Source organism: Mauremys mutica, chromosome 25, assembly GCF_020497125.1.
Source record: "Mauremys mutica isolate MM-2020 ecotype Southern chromosome 25, ASM2049712v1, whole genome shotgun sequence".
NCBI classification, from domain to species: domain Eukaryota; kingdom Metazoa; phylum Chordata; order Testudines; family Geoemydidae; genus Mauremys; species Mauremys mutica.
In genome coordinates, this window is record NC_059096.1 from 4,051,122 (window position 1) to 4,076,785 (window position 25,664).

Here is a 25,664-nt window from a genome sequence, read left to right on the forward strand (position 1 = left end):
GAGGCCCAGGGCTGGGCTGGCAGGGGGCTGTAGCTCGAGATTGAGGGGCATCAGCAGAGCTGGGGGTTAGGGAACCCAGCATCTTAAAGGGACAGAGTTGCTTTCCTGTCTGAGCTCTGGGCCGAGCAGCAACGATACCTCATTTGCCTTGAGTCAGCCCCCCATGCCCAGCCCCTCTCCTCGGGACTGGAGAGGAACAGAGGGCGGGGGATGCCCTGGGAACTCCAGATCCCTTCACCTGCGCTCACCTCCTGCCCCCTCCCCCTGCAGGTGCTCCAGAGGCTTGTCAAGTCCCGGGGGAAGTCCCAGGCCAAGCACCTGAACGTGCAGATGGTGGCATCGGACAAGCTGGCCCAGTGCCCTCCGGTGAGTGCCTGCCCCACTCCCTACCCCCCCGTTCTCCCTGCCACACAACTGCCCCACGCCCCCAGCTCAGCCAGTGAGTACCCACCCCACCGCCTGTCCCACCCCACACCCTCTGCTTGCCACACCGCTGCCCCACACCTCCAGCTCGGCAGAATACCTGCCACGCCCCACTGCCCCATACTCGCAGCCTGGGCCAAGTCCCTGCCCCCCAGCCAATGAATATCCATCCCACAGCCTGCCCTGATCAGCCTGTATCCCCACTACCTGCCCCCACGGCCTCTCACTGCTAGCTTGACCAAGTACCCTGCTTTGCCCTGCCCTTCCCCACTGCCCCAGCTTGGCCAAGGCCCCTCCCCACACCCCCAGCTGGGCCACCTCACGCCCCTCTCTCATTGCAGGAAATGTTTGACATCATCCTGGACGAGAACCAACTGGAAGACGCCTGCGAGCACCTGGCTGAGTACCTGGAAGCCTATTGGAAGGCCACGCACCCGCCCAGCAGCAACCCGCCCAATCCCCTCCTGAACCGCACCATGGCGACCGCCGCCCTGGCCGCCAGCCCCGCCCCCGTCTCCAACCTCCAGGTACAGGTGCTCACCTCCCTCAAGCGCAACCTGGGCTTCTGGGGCGGGAAGGGCAGCCTGGAGCAGGGGCTGAGCGCCCCGCCCAGGGTGGAGGAGCACGCGCTGTAGCTTTAAGAGGAGGAGGAGGAGATGGCGCCTTCAATGAACATGAAGGAAGAAATCTTCATGGGAAACCCTGGCTGATTCCCCCCCACCACCACCTCTGCTGCTGCCCCCACGTCCCACTGCCCCGTGTTCTCTGCGGGTGGAGGGGTTCCCTCCGCCTGCCCAGCATTGTTCTAAGGCTCATGAACTGGGGCGGAACATGGAGGGATCTGCGCCCCCTGTAATGCCCAAGCACTGTAGCTGCATCACAGGGAGCTGGGCTTTGCCCAGGAAGTGCCATGCTGCCATCAGCCTCCCCCACCCCGTCTGCCCCCCAGGCTTCTGCATAAAAGCCTGCTCTGGAGAGCGAGGTCGCCCCCGTCAGCCGACTCTAGCTCAGGATCCTGTTTGCATGGGGCTCCGTCCCGTCACCCCTCTAACGCGGGACCCGTGGCCCTGCTGGGCTCTGCCTTCGGCGCAGTGCATTCTGGGATTCCCAAAGCACCGTTCCCGGAGTGGGAGCAAAGGCCGCTGGGTGATTTCGGAACACGAGGCTCAGCAGTGCAGGATGGGGGAGTGCTGGGGCAGGGGGGTGACTCCCTTTCCACATCAGAGGGCAGCACTAGCGCAGCCAGACCTGAGCCAGAAACCCTGGCACGGCTGTCGTGCGGTGCCAGGCATCCTCTCGGCCAATGGCTTGTCGCAAGGCCTTCCCCGCTAGTGTAGATGGGAGCCATTAGCAAGGAAGCGTCTGGCAGTTTCCTCACCCTGGCTAGGAAGCTGGGCTCCTCCCATCTCCTCCCCTCGTGCTGTCCCCTGAAGTCTCCCACCCCCAGGCATCCCAGCTCCTGCCTGCAGTCTGCCGCCCCTGGTCTCCGAGAGCACTGAGCTCACAGGCCTCTGTTAAGGGCACCCCGACACACCACGTCTGTGCCCGTCCCTTGGGATCCGGCCTGCCTGGCTCCTCTGTCTGCTCCCGACTGCTGCCTTAGTGAGTGGCTGGTTCCCCCTGGGCACCACCCCATAAGTGCAAATGGAGATTCTCCAGCTGCCTGGCAACCTGCCCCCAGTCGTGCCCAGCCCTGGTGTGTGGGGTGGGGGGCGGTGAGGGCATGTTTGTGTCGTGGTGTCTGTAATGCTCGTTGGAAAGTGAAGAGCTGTGGCTCATGGCCTGCTCCTCATTCGGGCTGGCGGGAGCCAGGCCTGCTTCTCTCATTCACGCTCCGCCAGCGCCCCTCAATCGCACAGCCCCTCACTATGCCAGTCCAGGGCTCCCCATACACCGCCCTGCCAGTGCCCCTCATTCCTGCCCCACCAGCGCCCCTCAATCCCGCCCACAGCCCCCCACCCCCACTATTCCAGTCCAGGGCCTCCCCCCCAAACAGCTCTGCTGTTGCCTCTCAGTCCTGACCCTCAGCCCTTGCATCCCAGCCCTGAACTCCACCTTTGCAAACCATCCCACACACTCAGCATTACAGGTATAACCTCCCCAGGGGCTGGGCTGAGACCCCATACTTTCATCTCCCTTGTGGCCCAGACTGGGACTGGGGGCCAGGGCTCAGCAGGCCAGAGGCTGCTCTCGCTGTCTTGAGGATTGACGTGTGTATTAACCGGTACTGATCTGCCATTGTCGCCCCCTGGTGGGCAGACTAACTCTGCCTTGTCTTCTCCCGTTCGCATGGTTTGTCGCTGCTTCTCCTAACCAGGGACCCTACCTAGTGCATGGGGAGCAGACGCGTGAGGGGGAGCGCGCCAGCCTGCACGACTACTCGGGGGAGCTGGTCAACCGCGGCCAGGGGCGGCCAGGCCAGCAGCACGCTCGCCTGGCCAACCGCGGCCTGTCCCGCCAGGACACCTTCGACTCGGAGACCCAGGGCAGCCGTGACTCTGCCTACACCGAGCCGGGCGACTCCTGCATGGACATGGAGACGGACCCCTACGAGGAGCCCGAGCCCCGCGGCGGCACCCCCGGCGCCTACCCCCGGGGCCTGGGCCGCCACCATCTCCACCAGCGCCAGGGGTCGTGGGACGAGGCCGAGCCCGACCACCAGAACCACAACCGGCAGCTGCGGGGCCGGAGCAAAGGGCGCGACCGCTACTGCCCCAATGAGGAGGAGGCCATGAGCCGGAACAAGAACGACCTGGAGGGTTGGGGGCGGGACGTTTACATCCGCTAGGGGATGGGGTACCTGGCTGCCAGGGGCCCCAGGGGGTGGGGCTTCGGTCAGCTAGGGGCCCCTGGGATGGGGCATTATCTACTGGGGGGGGGAATCTCTCTCCTCAAGGAGCCTCTGAGCATAGCACTCCCCTGTGAGGCTGGTTTGGTTCGTGCCCCCTAGCAGGGTTGGCCTGAGATTGTATGATGCTCTCCCCCCTCCATGGGGATCCCTTGCCAGCAGTGCCAGGGGGGCCCCTCTGCCAGTGGTGCTCCCCACTCATCTCCCATAAGATAGTGAAGATTCACTCCCACCTTAAACCCCTCAGGGGACCCAGGGGGAGGGGGATAGCTCAGTGGTTTGAGCATTGGCCTGCTCAACCCAGGGTCGTGAGTTCAGCCCTTGAGGGGGCTATTTAGGGAACTGGGGTAAAAATCTGTCTGGGGATTGGCCCTGCCTTGAGCAGGGGGTTGGACTAGATGACGACCTGAGGTCCCTTCCAACCCTAGTAGTCTATGATTCTTTCCCTGTCCCCAAAGCTGACCCGACTGGGCCCCAGCTTGCTCCCCCCCTCACATGCAGACGTGTGGCATGGGGCACCATGCCCCAAGGCTAGGGCACCTCCTCCCCCTCAGCCCAGGGAGGAAAGCATGCTCAACCCTGGTATGTAACCGATCAGTCCTGGGGCTGCCTTGAAGCAGCCACCTCCTCCTCGCTCCCTGCCCTGATTCTGATCCCCACTCACCCCCCCCAATCCCATTGTATTTCCATGGTGCTCTCAATGATCCAGCTGCCAGGGGAGTGGGACAGCCGGCGCCTCCGATTGCTGGAGAGAACCGGGGTCCCCGCTCAGTGCCAAGGAATCTCCTCTGCGGTCCAGTGCCTACAACAACCCAGCCCCTTGACCACACGGCTCCATCCAGGCCCAGCCTGCAGCTCCCGCAGCTCGATTTCGCCTGCCAAGACAGAGCGGATGGGGGAGGGGGCGATGCATGCGTGTGGGGTGTGCACCGGGGCCTGTGCCCCGTAAGGGACCCGACGCGGGGTGGCTGTGCTGAATGCGTCCACCCTGCCTGCTGAGCCGGGCGGCATTCCCCGCATGTGAGTGCTGTGTGGTGGGTTGAGCCCCGGATTTCTGAGAGCCAGGCGGCCCCTGGGCTGTAATGCTCCCCAAAGCGGGGAAGGGCTGGAGGGGGTGGTGTCTTCCAGCTGGCTTGGGAGGGGAGGTGTTAACAGCTTCTCGAGGCTCAGCTCTGGCCTGCCCTGTTCTCTTGCGCCCACTTCTGGGGTGGGAACCAGGGCTCATGGCCCTGCCTGTTGGGGCCCTTCACTTCTGGGGTATTTTTAGCCTGGCCAGAGCCTGCAGCTCCCCAGCAGGCTCCTACCCAAAGGCCCAGGCCCTTCCCTGCCCTCCCCACTGGGGCTCTGTTCCACCCCCTTCTCCCCCCACCCCACTGCCTGGGATGGTGGAGGCTGAGAGGAGGGTGGGGTGAAAGGGAGCTGGATGGATCCAGCCCAGACCTCTGACTTTCTGGGCAGCGCTGCTTCCCCCCTCCCCTGACCCGGTGCCAAAACCTGGGCTGACATGAAACGGCCATGGCTGCCCAGCGCCCCTCCCCTGTCCTGTGCCGTGTCTTGCGTCCCTGTGGCTGTCTGATGTGTGTCCAGTCCTGTCTTGTCCGGCCATGGTGCGTCTGTGTGTGTGTGTGTGTGTGAGCACGTGTCTGTCCCCCCCACTGCCACGCACCAGCTGGGACATGGGCAGGGCCTGGTTCTGCATAGCGCCTCTTGGATGTGAGTTCCCCTGGCGCTCTGCCCATCGGACGCCCCCCAGATCACGTGGGCGCCAGCCTCCCTGCCCTGCACGGCGGCTGTGGATCCAGCCCACCCATGTTCCACCTGAAGGGAATGTGAAGCTTTGCTCTTAGAGTCTGTAGGGGGTGGGGGCAACCCCCCCCCCCATTGGGGTATCACTGGAAGCTTCACCAGGGGAGCCCTGGGAGGCACTGCCTTAGACCAGACCCACATCTGGCATTCGCTGTAAACCCTGTTTGTGCTGGTTTTGGTGGCCTCTTGAGGTTGATTGGCAGCTGTCTGATTCCTGCAGTGCTGCCTAGTGGTTAGGACAGGGACCTGGGGTGCCTCAGGTCCACACTTAGCTCTGCCATTTTGTCAGGCCACACTCCTTTTATGTGCCTCAGTTTCCCCTTTCTGTAAACGGGGGGATAACAAACCTCCACTAAGCGCTATGAAATCCGCAAGCTCTAGCCACATCAATGTATTGTAGATACTGCACTTCATGGCTCTCCGTGCCACTGCTCATAGCTTCATGGTGGTAGCAGGCCTAGGACTCAGCACACAGGCCTCTACCATTTGAACCGCAGGAGAATCTCCTTTGGCAGTATGGGGCCTATGATACACTATTGAACCCAGTAGAGGGTGGCGGGGAGGTGTCTGTGAAATGTACACAGCCCAAATGTGAGCAAAGCCACTTAAAAGCAATGACCTGTCCTGTATTTATGTCATTTAACAAACTATTTTAAAAGCGTATTTTATTTATTTATTATTGTTCATTCGGGGAGGGGGTAACATCCCATTCGCTTGATTCTTTGTAATAAATATTTCATTGAGACCTCGAATGATGCTGCTGTGATGGGGTGTGTGGGAAGAACATTAGAGCCATGTGTTTGAGTTTAATGCCAGATGACTCCCCTTCCACCCTTATCAGTTGGCTACCTCTACAGTTTAGTCCATTTTAGATTGTTTTTTTTTCTTATATGTGACAGATCAGACACACTCCAATTGTCTCCTCCATCCCCTGTTGTATAATTTGATACTGCTGCTGTGAAAGCTCCAAAGACCCAGCCCCATTACAGAGTTTGTAAAATCAGCCTGCGCTCTTGTTACGTGCAACTCACACTGGCCCTTGGTGGTTCTGCAGGGAAGTGACTGGGAATCTGCAATTCTGGCCAGTCCCGAGCTTTTTGGGGATAAGTGATCAAATGTTTTAATAGCTTTTGTTCAGCCCCACTGGCGTCCTTTTCAGGCATAGGGAATCAGGGCTCCTGGGTTCTACTTCTCCCACTGGGAGGGCCCTATGATCTAATGATGAGCATAGGGGAGTGGGACTCGGGACTCCTGGGTTCTATACTCAACCCTTCTGCGTTTGACATTGGCCCAGAGCCTTAGAGGTTCTCAAGCAGCCAGGAAGTGAAGGTTTTGAGGCTCTGGGCCTTTGCAGCCTACGTCAGGAGGCACGAGATGATACTTCTGGTGCCTGTGTGTGGGTGTGTCCCACTGTTGCTTAAGGAAAGGGTCTTGCCCAGCCAGAGCACTACAGTGTGTGGGGGGGCGCATGGTTAAGTTTTGTGAGCCCCTGGGAGCATTGGCCAATGTGTACTCTCTCTGGGGAGGTGAGGGTTAACTTAGGTTAGTGGTGTGTCACTGCCACCTGCCGGCTGGCATGGGCCACAACACTTCAAACCAGGCTACCTGCAGTTTACGCGGCCCTGGGCTCTTCCAGTTGCAAACAGTGTCTACGTCCTTCGCTGCTGAAATGCAGCTGCCTCTGGGGTGTGCTGTGCTGTCTATGCACGAGGACACTGGAAAGAACGCCAGGGGATCTTTAAATCATTGCACGCGATCACAATCTCGGGTATACATCTCATCTGAAAGGCGGCGCGGTGCTTCAGAGAGATGGTCGGGGCTGTTTTTCAGCCTACTTGGGCTCCTGAAGCATTCGTTAAACTTCGCCACACTTTGGAAATTGAACAGCGCGCTGCACTGGACTCAGCAGACCCGGGTTCTAGCCTCAGCTCTGCCAGTGGCCTGCTGAGTGACCTTGGGCAAGTCACGTCACTGCTCTGGGCCTCAGTTTCCCCGTCTGTAAAATGAGCCTAATGATCCTGACCAGTGTTGGAAAGCAGTTGAAGGCCTACTGATGCAAGTGCTATCCAGGTGCAAGGCGCTATTGCCATGCTGTCCTGCTACGACTGCTAGGGAGCCTCATTTGACGACCACTGCCCGTGCCCCAGATTTACTATTATAAGATTCCTGCCTCCAAACAGCTTGCTGACTAAATACCATCTTCCTGTCCAGCCCCCATTGGCTACTGAGGACCCCTTGCAGCATCCACTGACAGCATGGCACCTTTAAACTAGCCAATGTGGATTAGTAATTCCTCCACAGAAATCTCAAGCAAGAGATTTTTCTCTCAAGACATCCAAGTTAATTTTGTAAGAGCCAAGACAGGTTGGAGGAGGAGTCAAAGTTCTGGGTGCTTATTGGGGGGGCAGGAGGGGCAACCCACGGGGTCTCCTAGATGGGAGAGGCCCATCTTTCCAGTGTAAATAGTTCCTGGATATCACAATACTGGCTGCTGTGGAAGTACTTTAGACAGATTAGTTTAAGAGACGTAAGGAATAATCTAATCTGACTTCCTGCATGAGAGGCCGGAGCACTTCACCCCGTGATTCCTACATCCGGCCCAGTCGTTTATGGTACCGCTGGAGTGAGACATCCACCCTTGATTTAAAGATTCCGTGTTATGGACAATCTACCATGACCCCATGGCCGGTTCTCCTCAATGCTAAACATTTCCACCTCATTTCCAGCTTGAATTTGTCTTTAACACTATGATTGTCCCTTCCTTCAGCAGCCAGCCAATGGCTCTTACACCTTCGCCTGCTAGATTAAAGGGGCTCTACCATAAGAAATCTTCTCCCTGGGGAGGTGCTGCTGGATCATGATCAAGCAATCGCCGTTAGATGATTAGGCAGAGATTAAAGAGCAGGCCCCAATGCAGCCACTTATGTCAAAAGCCTCATCTTGCAAAGAAGTGACCCTGGCCTAGCTCCTCAGAGGTATTTAGGCACCTAACTCCCATGGGAATAATTGGAAACGAGGCACCTAAATAGCTCTGAGGATCTCGTCCCTTTAACCTTGGTGCATTAGATGCACGGGACAAAGGGGTGTTTCCGGACCACTACAGAGCTGCCCGCAATAGCGCAAAGGAAATCTGCAGCCATTACAACACCGAGTAGGTGAACGATTCACCAGGTTCCTGTATTGCAACACCGCTCCGACCGCACAAACCCCTTCCTCCCCGCGGAGTGGAGCAAATCGTGTTTCTGCCCAGCCAGCGTTTTCTACACTGTCATCAGCCTGTTCTCAGATGTGACATGGAGGGATTTTTCTCACTACAAGATGGACAGGTGAGGTGAATCATGGGAGCTGTAGTTTTATCGGGGTCCTTTGCTTGTTATATAGAGTAGTACCATAGCTGGGCATGGCACATTATAAATATTTAATAACCCAGGTCCAATTCAGTGGATGTTAGAATCCTAAATACCTCTGTGGATCAGGCCCGTAGAAACTACACTGATTGTAATGTTACAAATACCTAGATTAAAAGTAAGGTGCCCTGCTTTAATCCTGATAGGGAAAAGCCTATAGAATGTCATAGAATACTAAGGCCTGCCTAGAGATCTTTTTAAAACCATCCTAGAGAATTTAATAACTCTCTCCTGGCTGTGAAATGCAATCAGATGGTTCCAAAGTCCATTCTCTATCAAATTCTGTAAGTCTGGAGAGCAATTTCTTGAGAACCTAACTACATTTCTGTAGCAGCCTAAGGGTTCCTCACTCGTAAATTTGGCAGATCTTTTCCATAAGGAACTTTTAACCTATTTCATTGACAAAAATCTAGAAAGGTTCTGAATTCGCACTAGCAGCCTAACGGCTGCAAACATAGAAAAAGTGATTGGGAGAACTTGGTCCTCATTGTTTATCCTTCACAGCAGAGGAAAGAGATGGAGGGTGAAATTCTGGTCCTGTTTATATTATAGTAAACTGCAAAACTCCCAGTGACTTCCATGTGGACAGGACATCATCCAGTCAGGTTAAACTAAAATACAGAAAGGAAAGCCTGGTTTCAAGGATACTGTTGATTGGGCTACATTTCTGTGTTCACTTTTTCTTTTTTAATACAAAGACAGATGTTTTCATGATTTTTTAAATAAAGTGAAATGGATTTTCAGGGAGGAGAACGTAATTAGTTCCCTGGAATTCCAAGAACACAGTGGATTTGCAGCTTCTCTCTCTCCCTCTCTCTCTCTCTCTGTCTCCCACACATAAGCAGAAACTGATCATTTTCCTTTTACAAACTGATTAGAATTGTTGCATCACTTTATTTTTCTCAAGCAACTGAGTGTGCGTGTAGGGAACAAGATGACGATTGGAAACTGACTAATCTTTAGTCAGTTGTTTCTCTCTAACCCAGGACTGTGTCACTGGAGTTGCCAGTGCGATCAGGCAACCTGACGCTGCAGTAATGGTCGCAAATGCAAAACCCTTATACAAGTAGACTATGAGCAGTTTGATGGCCTGTTAATTTTTCACAGCACACAACGCTTTGATTCAGCATGTTCTTTGTGGGATATTAAGGGTCTTTGGTGGGATTTCTGAAGTGGGGGAGGGGAAGGGGGGAGACAATGGGAACCCAGCCCTCAAAGTAATTTTTAAAAGAAGCTTTAGGAAGTTTTTCATTAGGAGTGAGAGAACTAGTTCCGCTTGCATCACAGTCCTGAGTTCCACCTCCCTCTGTTGTGTAATGCCGGTCAAAAAATGGAATAACAAAAAGTGCCAAAGTTATTTATGTTGCAACATTTTAATCAATATTGATTTTTTTGGTTTGTTTGCCACAGACTGTTTTTGCTAAACAAGGAAATGTCAGCAATGAGCACAAAAGTTGTTGTGACAATAGTGTTGCTAGAACTGTCAATTCAAATACCACAATAAATAGAAACTTTGGATAAAGGCCAATTTTTTGTTTGCAAAAGGTTTCTCTTTTTCTTTTTTAAAGGCCCTATTTCAATTAAGAACTTTTTGTGGGAAAACTTTTCCGCCCAGCTAAACTTCTCTCCTCGAACTGAAGCAAATCTCTTGCTGAGTAATAAATCAATTTGGTTAAAGGGACGCAGTGAGTAATAACGGGAGAGCGGTAATGTGGTCTGGAGGAGAAGAGCCCAGAATATGATTTAAGAGACTTAAATGCTATTCCTCTTTTTCTGACTCACTGTGTGACTTTAAACAAGTCACCTCCCCACTCTGTGTCCCTGTTTCTCCATCCATACAATGGAGATCCTGCCATTTATCAACCTATTTTACAATACTTTGAGCTCGATAGATTAAAAGCATTATAGAGTCCTGAGTACTATTTAATCATATCAGTAAAATAAATTCTTATCTGCGTAATTATGAACCCTCTGGGGTATTAAAAAACAAAGCTGGTTAAAATCTAATTTACTTTCCATACCTAAAGCTGCTTCTTCCACTTATTGTGTGTAAGCCGATGGTACTTAACTCATGGTCAGTTTTACTTCCGGCTGTAGTCAGATTCATTTTCAGGTTGGCTATACTTTTGCAGTAGCCTTTGGGTTATAAAAACATCAGAGGAATATTTAAATCCAAACCAAAAACTGTTTGCATTGGAGTTTAACAACAATAATGGAAATATTTCTGTTCTGAGTTTTTAAAACCTTGTTCTTCCTAAACCTACATTTAGGATGGTGATGGTAAAACACCACCCATAGATAAGTAGGAAACACTCTACCTTGCATCAGATGCTTAAGCTCTCTGTGGTTCAGATCCCTGATTATAAAATGGGGCTGATGCTCATTCTTTGGGGGGAGGGATAGCTCAGTGGTTTGAGTGGGTTTGAGATAGCTCAGTGGGTTGCTAAACCCAGGGTTGTGAGTTTAAGCTTTGAGGGGGCCACTTAAGAATCTGGAGCAAAATCACTACTTAGTCCTGCTAGTAAAGGCAGGGGGCTGGACTCAATGACCCTTCTGGGTCCTTTCCAGCTCTATGAGATAGGTATATCTCAATATATTAATTAATTAGTTTCTGCCTCCTTAGTCTGGAAGCAGTTTGGGGCAGGGACTGTCTCTCCTCTGTCTGTGCAGCACCCTGAACAATGGGGTGTTGATCTCAGTTCAGACAGGTAACAAACAGCCCATCTTTGTCTAATCACCACATGGCCTGTGCCCATGAATGGTGAAGAAGACCAAGGCTATGGACAAAGTCCTGGCTCTTTGCAAGGTTGGCTGGTGTCAGGTCTCTCCCTTCATTTCAAAGGAGGACATAGTCCCCTGCTGGCCCAAGCGCTGTAGATTTAAAGTCCTCTCACCTTGGCCTACTGCTCTGCCAGTGTGAAAAGGGGATGGATGAAAGTTTTACGGTTCTGTCGGTCAGCACAGTCAGAGAAAAAGCATTTCAGGGAAGCTTGGCTCAGCTTCCAGATCTTTTCATTGCTGTTAAATATTTACCAAGGGGGAGCAGCTCTGGGTAAATCCCCCTCCGGGCTTTGTTTGCTGCCAAGGTTTCTGTTTCAGGAGCGTGTTTTGAGTGTATCAGTTCCAGTAAAGTAAGAACCAGCCTGGACCTTCACCCCCAGATCAAACATCCCTCCTTCCCAACAGGCACCGAAAGGGATTTCATTCTATTTCCACACTGCTTCTGAGGTTTCAGGTCGAGGGGAGAAACTCCTGAAACACGGTGCGCAAAACTTTGCCAACCCACCCAGAAGCAGCATGTAGCAGCACCCTCCAGGGAGAGGCTAAACCGGAGAAAGCTGCAGCCCAGATCTCTGGACATCAGAAGTTTGGATAGTCTGGATCAGATGTGCCTGAGCATCAGAAATGGGAGGGGGAGGGGAAGGGGGTCTTTCTTGGGGCAGATCCTTTGACCCCCCCACACCATTGTGGTTTGAACTAGGCTGCCGTGTGTGGGTGTAGTGTTTTGCAGAATTATTTGTTTTGTGGCAGTGCCCACGAGCCCCTGTCATCGACCCGGGCCCCACAGTGCTAGGCGCTGTATTATCAGTCACAGAACCGAAAGAAAGCCCGTCCCCACAGCGCTAGGCGCTGTATAATCAATCACAGAACCAAGAGAAAGCCCATCCCTACTCCAAAGATCGAGGTATGAGACAAGTGACAAGAGGCGGATACCAACAGGGGGAATACAGGGAGACAACACGGGAGTCCCTCTTTTCCAGTGTAACCAGAGATTGGCCGCAAACTCCAACTGGAGCGAGACGCCCCTCCCGGCTCAGGGGCAGTCAAAATCCGTGGCTGGGATCTTGAATTTTGGGGCTGGGTCCAATCGAACGGTCTCCCCTTTGCCACAGGGGCTGGTCGTGCGTGGGGCCTGGGACCCCCAGGCTGGGGGTGGGAAGGGGAGGAAGTGGGGCTGGCTGGGGTCTCTCTCCCCTTTGCAGCAGGGGTTGGTTGTGCGTGGGCCTGGGACCCCCAGGCTGGGGGTGGGATTGGGAAGGGAGGGAATGGGGCTGGGACCCCCAGACTGGGGGTGGGAAGGGAGGGAGTGGGGCTGGCGTGGGGCTGGGACCCCCAGGCTGGGGGTGGGATTGGGAAGGGAGGGAATGGGGCTGGGACCCCCAGGCTGGGGGTGGGAAGGAAGGGAGTGGGGCTGGGACCCCCAGGCTGGGGGTGGGAAGGGAGGCAGTGGGGCTGGGACCCCCAGGGTGGGAAGGGAGGGAGTGGGGCTGGCGTGGGGCTGGGACCCCCAGGCTGGGGGTGGGAAGGGACGAAGTGGGGCTGGGACCCCCACGGTGGGAAGGGAGGGAATGGGGCTGGGACCCCCAGACTGGGGGTGGGAAGGGAGGGTGTGGGGCTGGCGTGGGGCTGGCGTGGGGCTGGGACCCCCAGGCTGGGGGTGGGAAGGGACGGAGTGGGGCTGGGACCCCCAGGCTGGGGGTGGGAAGGGAGGGAATGGGGCTGGCTGGAATTTTCTCTTTGCAACCGACATCAATAAGCCCCCCCCGGGCACTCAGTGCGCAGCGGCCCCACGGGAAACCCCCCCAGGGGGCGGAGCCAGCCCGCTCCCTGACGTCACGGGCGGAGGCTATAAAGCGGGGGCGGGCGCGCGGCCCGGCCAGTAGCTGCAGGCGGCGGGTTCGCGGCGCGGCGCCGCTATGGGGCAGCTCTTCGCCAAGCTGATGAGCATCTTCGGCAGCCAGGGTAAGCGGGGCATGGGGGGGGCCCGCTCGTGTAAGTGGCTTGGGGAAGGGGGGGGGATGCTGGAGTGGTTGGGGGGGCTGTAGGGGGAAGGTGCCGGGGGGGGGAGAAGCTGCAGGGGGTGGGGAGAGGCCTGGGAGGGGGGCTGTGGGTGAGGCAGGGGGCTGAGCTGCACAACAGATGGAAGAAGAAAGTTTCTTGCAATTAGGAGACCAGGGGAAACAAAGGAGCTGCGGGGGGGAGCCAGTCTGCTGGGGGGCTCAGCGGTCGGGCTTCACTCCCTCTGGGTCTCCCCTGGCCCGCGGGGGCGGAAAGGAGGCGCTGGGGCCCAGAGCTGCCTCCTGGGGGATTTTAGACCTGGGTCTCTTCACCCCGGGGGTTGTATCTGAAATCAGCCCCTGCAGTCTGCGGGGGGGGTGGGGGGGGGCAGGGCCTGGGCCCCAGCCCGTGGGATTGGGGCTTTGCCAGGAACAGAGCAGTGCCTGGGAAGGGGTCCCGCCCTCCCCCCACCCGCTTTCCCCACCCTCCTGCCCCCCGGGCCGCCCCCGTCCAGCAGCCAGGGTGGGACGGGGGGAGCCGCCTCCCTTCCCCGGGCGCCCCAACCCTGGCCAGCCGGCCGGGCCTGGGCTCCCAGACAATGCAGCCGGGCGGCCCATTGTGTGGGCGTCTGGCCTGGGGCGCAACCCGCTTCTTTGCATTGTGAGCGGAGCCCGGACGGGGGGGGGACCGGCTGCTCCGTCCGTTTCCTTCCCTTCCCCGGGAGTCCCGCGCTGCACGCCCTCCCCCCCGATGTTATTTTTACTCTGGCCTTGATGTGCCTGCCAGGACTGTGCCTGGCTGAAGCAGTTTCAGTCCAGAGCCGCTGCTCTTTGCAGAAGCGGGGGCTCCTCTAGATCTGTGGGTCTCAACCCGGGCCCCCCCCCCCCGGGAGGGGCCCCGCGCAGGTTTGGGCGGGGGGGCTGCCAAGCAGGGCCGGCGTTAGACTTGCTGGGGCCCAGGGCAGAAAGAAGCCAGAGCCCCACCGCCTGGGGCTGAAGCCTGAGCCACTGGTCGTTATGGGCGACCAGCTTGCTACCCCCCAACGCTGACTTGTATATGCAGAAAAAGAGTGGTGGCGTTTTTCTAGCATGTTTTGAGGGGGGGCTCGGGAATTAAAAGTCTGCGAGCCCCTGCTCTAGAGCCTTCGCCTCTCTTGCATGCAGGGGCTGGGGGCCCCTTAAATCACAGCTGTTCCCAGACTTTGCATGGTGACCCTGCGGTGACGCTCACATTTCATACACTGAGCAATTCGGGTCCAAGGATCGGTGGTGTCCTGCCCCCCTCTCTCTCTCTCCCCCCTCCAGCTCCACCACGGCCACTTGCAATTCACAGGCTTGGTTATGCACTCGCCCGGCCCTCCACTGGAGTTTATTGGGGATAGGGTGACCAAATGTCCCAATTTTGTAGGGACAGTCCCGATATTTGGGGCTTTTTGCTATATAGGCTCCTATTACCCCCCCCCGTCCCGATTTTTCACACTTGCTGTGTGGTCACCCTGATTGGGGAACTCTGCCTCAAAGGGGTTTTGCACTCTTGAGAGCACCGAGGTCGGGCGGGAAAGTGAAGTATGGAATGGAGGGAGTTTGGAGGAGATGTTCCATTTGCACCAAAGTGCAGAATTCCCTTTGCTACCTTGCAGCCGGTCCCCTCTGTTTCCATCGAGCCGAGCCGGGCTTATTGGCCTCTTGGTTGGGTTTCTCTTCTGCCTGCTTTTAAGATCAAAATCCCTAGTGTATTTGTAAATGTCTGTCTGTCTCAGATGTGGCTGTCTATGATCCTTCTCTGGCCCCCATCACCACAGTCGCAATCATTAATGTATTCATCCCCCGACTCCCCTGGAGGGAAGGCAGCGCTGTGGTCCCCATTCTGCAGGGAACTGGGGCGTAGAAGCTAAATGGCTTTTTGCAGGGGGGTAGGGGTGTGTTGGCAAAGCAGGGGATTGAATCCAGGTCTCCAAGTCCTCGGCTAGCCTCTAACCACGGCACCCACCATTCCCCCCCCCCTCGTTAAACTAATTACTAGTTAACATTTATCTTGCAATAGTCTCTAAATGCCCCACTGTCCTAGGTGCCGCGCAGACACAGCGTAAGAGAGAGTCCTTGCACCAAAGAGCTTACAGTATAAATAGACAAGACAACATGGGAGGGAAACTGAGGCACGGAGCTGAGCCATGACTGGCCCAAGGCTACACAGCAGATCAGTGGCAGAGCTGGTTCCCAGTCCAATGCTCTATCTACTAGATGCTTGGAAACTGTCAATCCCTGTCCAGCCACAGTGCTATTCCAGATCTGCTCCCTGGGGTGATCCCAGTCCAGCGTAGATGGGGGGGGGGCTTGGAATCTTGCATCACTCGGCTCATGGATTTTTATGTCCCTCGTGTTTAAAACGCTGCTGCTCCGCTTCCCCTCTCCGCTTGTCCCCGATCAGAACCAGCCTGCTCATTGAAAGCCATCTGATTTTCCAAGTGTTGGACGGGGGCGGGACGGGAAGCTGGGTCACACCTCGGGTTGGCTGGATTTGCTGAGTGCCTCTGCCTGACTAGCTTGCTCCTGACCCTGCCTCTTTGCTTCTGCAGAGCATAAGGTGATCATTGTTGGCCTGGACAATGCAGGGAAGACCACCATCCTCTACCAGTTGTGAGTATTCCCATCCCTTCGTCTCCCATTCAGAGGCAAACCGCCAGCCAGATGGCCGAGGGGGGAGATGATGTATCCCTGCCCAACCCCCTCTGCTGCAGAGCCTCCCCCAGCAGGCAGCAAAGGGTCGCAGCAAAACAAAGATGCCTGCATCCTATCTTCACATTCCAGAAGGTGTGTTTGTGTGTGGGGAGGTTAGACTGAAATCAGTCGGGGGGGGGTGATGCTCCACGGGGGCCAGAGGCCTAGTCTGAAGTTGTTTCTATTAAGCCTAGAGGCCCCAGCTGAGATCAGGAGCCCATTGTGCCAGGTGCTGTACAAACCCATAGTAGGAGATTGATCCGAGTACAGTAGAACCTCAAGTTATGAACTGACCGGTCAACCACACCCCTCCTTTGGAACCGGAAGTACACAATCAGGCAGCAGCAGAGACGGAAAACCCCCCAAATACAGAACAGGGCTGAGTTAAACTTAAACTATCTTAAAAAAAAAAAGGGATAGTTAAGAAAAAAAGATTTGATGCGGTAAGGAAACTGTTTCATTTAAAGTAAGGTGGCTGAAAGCAGCATTGTTCTTCTGCACTGTGTGTTTCAAAGCTGTATTCAGCCAATGTTCAGTTGTAAACTTCTGAAAGAACCAGAACGTTTTGTTCGGTGTTTCGAACTTCCTCGGAGGTTCTACTGTAGACAAGACAAATGGTGGGAGGAGGGGGAGTATTACAGGTGGGAAACTGAGTCAGAGAGATGCTAAAGTCAGTTGCTCAAGAGTCTGTGTCAGAGCAAGGAATTAAACCCAGGTCTCTAGGGTCCCCATCCAGTGCCTTAACCACAAGGCCATCCTGGCTCCATGCTCATTTGCTTCTTGGGAAGCACCTGGTGTGCCCCATTCTAGGGCGCAAGGGAGGGTCCGGTGCTGGGTTATGCCGGGGTGGCTCTGACGCCTGGCCTGTGCCTCCCACAGCCTCATGAACGAGGTGGTGCACACGTCACCCACCATCGGCAGCAACGTGGAGGAGATCATCCTGAGGAAGACCCACTTCCTGATGTGGGACATCGGGGGGCAGGAGACGCTGCGGTCCACGTGGAACACCTACTACTCCAACACGGAGGTAAGGGGCCGCATGGGAGGAGCAGCACCGTCTCGCTCCCCTCCCGGGCTGGCTGCACTGGCCCTGTGATGCCTGCCTGGGCTCCATTTGCTTGGCAGATTGGAGAAGCTGGCGGATTTTCTTGTAGTTACAGTGGAAGGGAGAAGCTGAGTGGCCACAATGGCTGCCAGATGTGTGCGCAGATGCTCCTCAGCCCCGACCCACAGCCCATGCTGCTACTCCAGTGCTGGGACCCTGCGTGCAGCTCTGCCTGCTATGTCAGTGATAGGATAGCCTCCCGCACCTCAACCAATGCAAAGCAATCCTGACCCACACCACCCCTTCCCGCTGTATTCTTGGGGACCCACCAGCCCTGCCAGTGCGCCTCGGTCCTGACAGGCAGCCCCCTGGCGGCTCTAGTCCTTGATCCAAACACGACTCTGCTGACGCAGCTGCGTACTAGTGCCCCCTCTCCTGTTATTCCAACCCTGGGGCTCCGTGTTGCTCTGCCATAACCAAGCGGTGCCATGTGCTACCCTCGGAGCAAGAGGCTAGCTGACGGCCTCCCTCGCTTTCTCTGCCATGTCTCCTCCTCACACCACAGCCCAGTCTCCGGGGTTCCCCTGCTCTGGGATGTGGGCACCCGGCAGCAGCTGCGTCTGCTCCAAGAAGTGCCTTGGAGGTAGCTGCTGGAGCAGGGATGCGTGGCCTCGCGCTGTTAGATTCCCACTGGGAAAGCTGATTTGATCAGTTTCTGTTGCCATTTCAGACTCTTACACTTGCATAGCAGCATCAAATGGGATTTTCATAGGCGCCCGAATCCCCTTGGGTTTGAGTTCCTAATTCCCCACGGCTCCTCTGGCAACCCCAGTTTGAGCGCCTGATCCTGCATAGCAATGCTTACTCGAGCGATCACTTCCATTGGCGTTAATGGGGCTCCTTGTTGGGAGTAAAGGTGGCAGGGTCGGACCCTTCCTTTGTAACTTGATGTTGACTATCGCGCCGCTCCTTTAAGGCGAACGGAGCGGGTGGCTTCGGAACAGATTTTTACTAGGGCCGGGCAGGAAGCAGGTGGGAATTTGAGGGGAAGGATCCAGAGGAGGTGCCACTTCTCTAAACAGGGTGGATTTTCCCCTTTTGTCCCAGCTTGTCTTGAATGGGATTAAAATACTGTCCCGGAGGGAAGAGCGCCCTGGCAAAGATCCCCAGCTATTTCGGCAGCGCAGAGAGAGGCAGGGAGCCGAGTTCAAACACGTCCTTTGTCCTTCCTGCCTGGCCAGCATTCCTGACATAACTCGAGCTGGAATTTCTCTCCCACTGCCGTCCGGATTTTGTTTCGCGATTCAGAACAGGTCTTGCGAGAGCGCCAGATTGCTGTTAACTTTCCACCCGCTCCAAAGCCCCGAGCCAGTCGAGTTTGGCTGTGACGTTACAATGAATTATTTGTAGTGGGGTAGCACCTAGGACCCCATGCACTAGGTGCTGTACAGCCACAGAACAAACGTTGGCTTGGCCATTAATGAATGGCTCGGGGGCGGGGGCGTCAGTGTCTCTCCTGGTTACCATGGAAAGTTAGTCCATGGGGAGCTCTTCTTTATTTGTATTCCAGTAGGGGCTAGAGGGGCTAATTGAGATTGGGGCATCATTGTGCTAGGGGCTGTACATGTGCATAGTGGCACAGTCCCTGCCCCAGTGAGCTGTAATGTACAGACAGGCCAATCTTGGGGGAGAGAATTATTCTCCACAGATGAGGAAACTGAGGCTCAGAGTGGCTGCGACTTGGCCAGGGTCACCCAGGGCATCTGCGGCAGAGGCAGGAATTGACCCCAGGTCTCCTGAGTCCCAGCCCAAGGCCACCCTTCCTGTCAAATGATTGTTTCACTCCCTTGGGGTCGCTGGTGTGCCAGTTCTCCAGTGCTCCGCAGAGCTTCCCAGGCTAGGCGCGAGCTGAATTTCGGATGTCAAATAGCAGCAGGAGAACTTGTTTGTGCAGCACCTAGCGCAGCAGAGTCTGGATCCTAAGAGCCCTGGTAATACACCTGATAAATAATGTGCTGTGCCCACCCGAGCTGGCTCCTGCTCCACCTGCAGCTCTTGAGCCAGGCCTCAGATGTTAGCCCAGGAGTGGGGTGTTTGATCGACATCTGCTCTTTCCACCCCCCTAGTTTGTCATCCTGGTGATCGACAGCACCGACCGCGAGCGGCTGACGGTGACGAAAGAGGAGCTGTACAAGATGCTGGCCCACGAGGTGAGTTAGCGCCAGGGTCGTGGCCACGGCCTCATGTCCAGAGCAAAGCCGCTTTAGTCTAGTGAGTTGGGAGCAGGTCCCTGAGCGATGCTGCTGGGAACTTTGCAATGCTCCATCCCCTTCAAGAGGGCCTGATGCATTAGCGGCAGGGTACCCTGCTGTTTCAGGCACAAGGCCCCATCCGTAGCATAGGTGCCGACTCCGTGGGTGCTCTGCACCCACCATCAGCGCCCTGCCCTCCGCCTCGTCCCCGACTGCACTGCGTGCCTGCTTTCCCCCCCGGCTCCCAGCGCTTGCCCCCGCGAAACAGCTGTTTTGCATGGGAAGTGCTGGGAGGGAGGGGGGGAGAGGGGAAATGCGACAGGCTGGGCCGGGGCGGGGATTTGGGGAAGGGGTTGGAATGGGGGCGGGGCTGGGGGCGGGGCTGGGGGCGGGGAGGCGCGAGCACCCGCTGGCACTGGGGAAAGTTGGTGCCTATGATCCGTACCACGGAGCCCTAGCTGCGTTATCCCCCGTGCTCTGCAGAAATCCCTGGTTCATTCTGCAGGGAGTCGCTCTGCTCAGTGTCTCCATATTGCCCACGTAGGGACCGATGGATCATAAAGCAGCTCCTCGCTTTCCTTCGGCTGCTGGGCGTCACGCGAAACAAGCTTGTCGAGTCTCAGTCCCGTTCTGACTGGTGTCCCGTTCAGAATGGGGTTTGAGGAGTGTTCTGGCTTATTCAGTAGCACCGAGAGGCCCCAGCTGAGATCAGGGCCCCATTGTGCCAGGCGCTTACAGCCCCTGTGCTGACGAGGGCACAATCTAAATAGCCATAGGGTGGAAGGGGAAACTGAGGCAGTGACTCGCACAGTGTCACGTAGCAGCTCAGTGGCAGAGGCGGGAACAGAACCCAGGTATCCTGACTCCCAGCCCAGTGCCCGGCCCGCTTGGTCACTGGCCACGCTGCGGGTGTCTGGATTCATCTGGCCCTCATCACTCTAGTGTCAATGCACAGGGCTCAGGTTAACCAGACCTTACGGTTGCCAGCCCAGCACCTCTAACACGTGTGCCAATCTCCTGGTCTTTTCATAAATTGGGAGCCTCTATGGTGCTTTATTCCAGTGCTGGGGGTGGGGGTAGAGGTTTCGCCAGTGCCAGGAACCTCAGCCAGCGATTGCATTAGGAAACCAGGCTGGTGTAATGTTTCCTGTCCCAAGCTGCGTCACCTTGGTACCTAGCACTGCTTCCCTGCCGCTTAGCAGCACCATTGGGCTGGGGGATGTTCGCGAGGGGGGAAAAGGTTAATGGTGGGATCTCTCTCCCCAGGACCTGCAGAATGCGGCGGTCTTGATATTTGCCAACAAGCAGGATGTAAAGAACTCCATGACTACCTCAGAGATCTCCAAGTTCCTAACGCTCAGCTCCATCAAGGACCACCCATGGCACATCCAGGGCTGCTGCGCCCTCACGGGAGAGGGGTGAGTGCACCAGAGTAAACTAAGTGGTCCATTTTGGTGCTTAAGTGTCCTGTGGAACTCTCTCCCACAAGACAGAAGTGAGGCACAGAGCTTAATGGCATTCAGCAAAAGGTTAGGGGTACGGCTGGCTGAAAATTTTCCTGTCTAAACTGTTTTTGGTGGAGAACTGGAGTTTTGCTTAAAGGATATTTGTTGTGAAAAGTGTTTGCTTTATGCCTGAAAGCCAAAATACTTTGAGTTGGAAATGCTGTCGTTCAGTTGCTTCCTGTCCCCAGTCTCTTTATGGGTCAGGTTCCCAGCTGGTCTACATCTTCTATGATGCACCATGGCCACGGAATCTTGCAAGAGGGGAGCCTGTGATGCATCATGGGAGATGTAGTCTGAGCTGAAACCTTGTCTATAGAAGTGAATGGGAGCACGAGGCTTCTGAACTACAACTCCCATGAGGCACCTGGGCGGCATTTCCAAATTGAAGTATTTTGCAATTTGAAATTGCTGCTGAAAATGTTCTTTCCCTGGGGAGAAACCCCAGAACCAGCTCTAGGTGGATAATCAGCACATCTGCTGTCTTGTTAGGCTGGGTAGGACTATCTAAGGGCTAGAACCCTCCTGTGCCAAGCCATGAGCCACTTTCTTCCATAATTGTTTGCTGAAGGGTTCCTTGTAGCTTCCAGTTCTGACCACTGTTACAAGACGGGAGACTGAGCTAGATGGACAGCATGGCAGTTCCTGTGGGCTCCCTTCTTCCCTTGCTTGGCACGGACGTTTGGGGGCACCTTGCAGTTGATTAGCTGGGGAAGTGCTTGGTTTGTGGATACTCATGCAATGATCTACACTGGCTCTATTGGGGGTCGCGTTGTCCTCTCCGCAGATCAGTAGCACTGAGTCCGGGAAAGAAGCCAATAGAAGGTCAGGTGATTCCTGTAACTGACTAGAACGGCTGGGGTCCCGCACAGCTGGTGCTGGAGGGGAGATTCTGGCAGCACAGACGTAGGCAGAGTCCCCACACATACAGCCCGGGCAGACGCACATCCCAGCCCTGACCTGCAATGACTTGCGTTTAAATGTTCCAGCCACCTCTAAGTGTCTCTTGTGTGCAACTGGTACCCTTTACCTGTGAGGCGCTGGGTGTAGTGGTTAGAGCAGGGGACTGAACTGGGACTCCAGCGATCATCTGTTGTGAGGGGAGTGGGGTCTAGTGGTTAATGCAGACTCCTTGGTTCTGTTTCCATACTGGGAGGGAAAGGGGTGTAGTGGTTAGCGCAGAGGGATTCCTGGGTGCTCCCTCAGCTCTGTCCCTGAGTTAGTGTGATTGTGTGCAAGGCACTTTACCTCTGACTCAGTTTCTCCATCAGTAAAGTGGGAGCCGCTCCTAGGAGTTCATCACTTCATTTTTTCCAAACTCTCTGAACACCTCAAACAAAAGGCAAAAGCCTCGTCTCAGCCCCAGGGCGCGCAGGTAGTGCCGTGACTCACGCAGACAGAATCCTTCCAGCACCAGCTGTGCTGGCTTCATGTGAGCAGCCTGCGTGATGAGTGTTTGCTCAGTTTGCGGACTCACGCTCTGGGGGCAGGTGCGCCTGTCTGGGTCACGTCAGGCTGCCTGGTGCTCGCAGACCTACAGGCTGAGTAGCTGGGGCTTGGTTAACCAATGACTCACTGCTCAGATGAAACTTAATCCACCTTGTCTCTAGCCCCTTGTCTCACCTCCCAGCCTGGAAAGGGGCCCTGCCTTTCTCTGTTCTCCTCAAGGCCTTTCGATAGCGGGAGGCTGACTCAGCTGCGATTGTGGGATAATCAGGGGCTGTCTCCCCCAAAGTGGAGCCTGCTCATAACCACAGACTGCTGCTGTTTGCTTTGCCAATGATAAGGATACCCTGGACAGTCCTTGGGGAACTGTTGTGTGGAGAACCAGGGACTGGAGCTACTTGCATTGTATTGAAATGGAGGCAGCGCTATCTAGTGGTTAGAGCAAGAGGGGGCTGAGTTAGGATCTATGCTTTCAGCTCTGGGGAGGCAGTGCAGTGTAGCAGTTAGAGCTGGGAGTGGGGTTCTGCATCTGACCTTTGCAAAGGGAGTGGGATCCAGTGGTTAGAGCAGGGGGGCTGGGAGTCAGGACTCCTGGTTTCTCTTCCTGCCTCTGGTCAGGGAGTGGGTTTTATTGGTTAGAGCAGGGGGGCTGGCAGCCAGGTCTCCTGGGTTCTCTTCCCAGCTCTGCCCCTGACCTGCTGAGCAGCGCAGGCCATTCACATCCGTGCCCCTTGCCTCAGTTTCCCCATTGTGTAACCCTCTGGCAGGTGGTATCAGTGCAGAGCGTGGTTATTAATGCGCGTTCTCTCCCCATTCGTGCAGCTTGCCAGCTGGCTTGGAGTGGATGAAGTCTCGAGTAGCAGCCAACTGACACATCTGGCCAGACATATGACGGAACAGTGCAAAGCTCTCAAGCATCTTATTTATTTTTTTATACATGTGAGTTTCAGCCTGGACTTCCCTTCTAAAGCAGCTGAAGCTGGGATTTTGTACGGACAGTGTATTTCCAAGCCCGGGTCAGCATGGGAGCTGGTCCCTCCTGGATTGCATGTCCGGAAGGAATCTGGATCATATCTGCTGGGTGGTGGGTCCGTTCTGGATCGTGTCTCTGAGGGGAATCGGTTCTGGGTCATCTCTCTTCTGGATCACATCTGCAGAGAGGGAAACCAATAGGAAGAAATCTCTCTGCTCCAGGCCTGCACTTAAGTAAAAGCTGGAACAAAGATGCCTGGAGCATGGGAATTTTAAGCACATGCAGGCCCAGCGCCACTTCCAGCAGATTTACCAATAAGCTATGAAAGGAAGAACCTCACCCTCCGGAGTCCGGTTAACAGGAAATGCCTTAGCTCTTCAGATGGGGATTGGGGATAAACTTTGCTAGAGGGCTGGGGAGAGGGGTAATAACCTCTAAACCCCAGTACCCCTCTGCGCTGCCCTTGCTCTTCTCCAAACTCGTGTGGTGTTCGGGGCGAGCCTCCGAAACCTTTGGGACACTGACGTTTCCCAGGATTTGCTCTGCGATCATCCCCGGGGCGCTTAGCGACGCATCGACCAGCGCGCACTGGATGTTTCCTACCATTGGTGCTTTCCCTTGGCCCGTCTGATCGAGGCCTTGAACATCTTGTATTTTATATTTTTTAACACAAGCAGGAAAGGGCCGGCTCCGTGGCTCTGTTCCTGAGTATTTCTCTCTTCTGCCGTGGCCCCGGAGCAAGGACACAGATCTGGATTCAGGCCCCTCCTCCAGCACTGTTGGAGGGCAGAGATTCAGTGAGGGTGGGAAGAGCTGCCCCAGCCACGCCCCGGGGAGCAAATTTCCCCCTTCACGATGGTTCATACCCATCTCTTCCACCAGGAGCCACTAATGGGTCAGGCCCAGCAGGGCCAGATCCAAGCGCCACTTGATCCGTGTGGGACCTGGCATCAGGACCAAATCAGGGATGTTTGGGTCTGATCTATCCAGCCCGTGTACCATTTCTACTGAAGATCGAGTCTCGCTCCGGAGGCAGCAGGAGCTGAGGGTCAGGGAGACCCGCCTGGGTTCTGCTCTTGCAGACTTGCGGGGAATGACTTAGCTCTTCTGTACCTCAGTTTACCCTGTTGGCAAATGCCTGCCTTTGTAGAGTGACCTGGAATCCCTGGATGTGAAGGATGCTGGATAAGCACAAAGGACTTGGGATGGGGGTGAGGGGAGGTCACTATCGGGGGTTCCACTGTTCTCCGGTGCAGTGCTCTAAACTGGTGTGACCCCAAAACCCATTGGAAAGGTGCCTGTTGAATCCATTGGGCTCTGGATCAGCCCCTTAACTAATCTTCAGTTAAGTGCTTTTAACTAATTAAACTTGTCCCATGAATTTGCATTTGCACAGGCCCCCTGCCAGGCTCAGAGGAGCAGGACAGCGCGTTAGCTTCCTGCCTTGGGCTCAGATGGGGTTTTTACAATTTCTGGGATGATCCATTTGACTCTCCAGTTCTGTATTTTTTATAAAACTCGTGTCTTGTATTTTATACCTGATTAAAGGCTCCGCTATTTAATTTTTTGCATGATTGGGGTCTTGTCTTTTATTAGCTTTTCCATCCTTGTGGATAAGGTGCTGGGCTGGAATCCAGGAGATTTGGGTTTAATTCCTAGCTCTGCCGCAGACTGCCTGTGGGATCTTGGGCAAGTCAATTAGGCCCAGATCCTAAAAGGAGTTTAGGCGCCTAACTTCCATGGATTCAATTGGAATTAGGTGCCTAAATAGCTTTGAAGATCTGGACCTCAGTTCCTCCATCTGTGAAATGGGTATAAAAAACCCTTCCTTCCTTCCCCCAACTTGATGCTTATGTGTCTATTTGTTTTCTTTATATATTGTGCTCTTCACGATGGCATCCAGAGCCCCTTCCAGTAGTGCATTAAGCAACATGACTAACATCTGTCACGTGTTTTGTTCTTTCATCTGCTCCCCATGGGGGGATAAGTGTGTGTGCAGTGGAGTGTTTTATTTTGGAAAATTTTTATTAATAGCTCTGTGCCCGTTGCTCTGTTTTTATGTTGCAGATGGGCAGGTCAAAGAAATGCACCTGCCACTTGGAGTGGAAGGCGAGGGAGTTAATTTCCTGAGGGGGAGCTCATTTCAGTCTTGGGACAGTCCCTGGGAAAGCTGTCCCCTGCCTTATGGATATTAAGCTCTCTAGGGTGGGAGCCTGTCTTACGCTCAGCACAGGGGCATCCCGATCTCAATCGGGGTCTGTAAGCACCATTGAAACACACCCATCACTGTTCCTGGTTCCAGCACGGAGCGTGAGCCCAAGAGGATTCTATTCATGTTTAATTTTAGCGTTCATTGGTAAGGAAGGAAACCCATGACGTCTGCATGCCAAATTCTGCTTTCTAGCAGAGCGCCGGCTCTGATGTAGTGAAGGTAGCGAAGGCCGTATTGTTCAAAGGACACTTCCT

At 55.1% G+C, this 25,664-nt stretch overlaps 2 protein-coding genes across 5 annotated transcripts in view; both read left to right on the forward strand.

Moving 5' to 3' along the window:
- Positions 1–3,542, forward strand: part of CACNB1 (calcium voltage-gated channel auxiliary subunit beta 1) — a 28,300-nt gene extending 24,758 nt beyond the window's left edge. For 2 of the 3 annotated variants that reach the window (XM_044999371.1, XM_044999372.1), the window contains 3 exons: positions 271–366; positions 765–950; positions 2,741–3,542. In XM_044999371.1, the coding sequence (XP_044855306.1) occupies positions 271–366; positions 765–950; positions 2,741–3,211 (753 nt within the window). In that variant the 3' untranslated portion in view covers positions 3,212–3,542. Of the gene's footprint in view, positions 1–270; positions 367–764; positions 1,483–2,740 lie in introns of those variants that run through there. The other variant, XM_044999373.1, reaches the window with a different exon arrangement.
- A 9,563-nt stretch (positions 3,543–13,105) lies between these two features.
- Positions 13,106–24,769, forward strand: ARL5C (ADP ribosylation factor like GTPase 5C). Of its 2 annotated transcripts, none has more exons than XM_044999436.1 (6): positions 13,106–13,227; positions 15,839–15,899; positions 16,860–17,007; positions 19,152–19,235; positions 20,553–20,695; positions 23,048–24,769. In XM_044999436.1, exons 1-6 carry the CDS (start codon positions 13,182–13,184, stop codon positions 23,094–23,096), a joined length of 531 nt encoding a protein of 176 aa, XP_044855371.1. In that variant the 5' UTR covers positions 13,106–13,181; the 3' UTR covers positions 23,097–24,769. The 2 variants fall into 2 exon arrangements, with proteins under 2 accessions (XP_044855371.1, XP_044855370.1); XM_044999435.1 differs by having other exon boundaries at positions 13,112–13,227; positions 20,544–20,695.
- Positions 24,770–25,664: the final 895 nt, after the last annotated feature.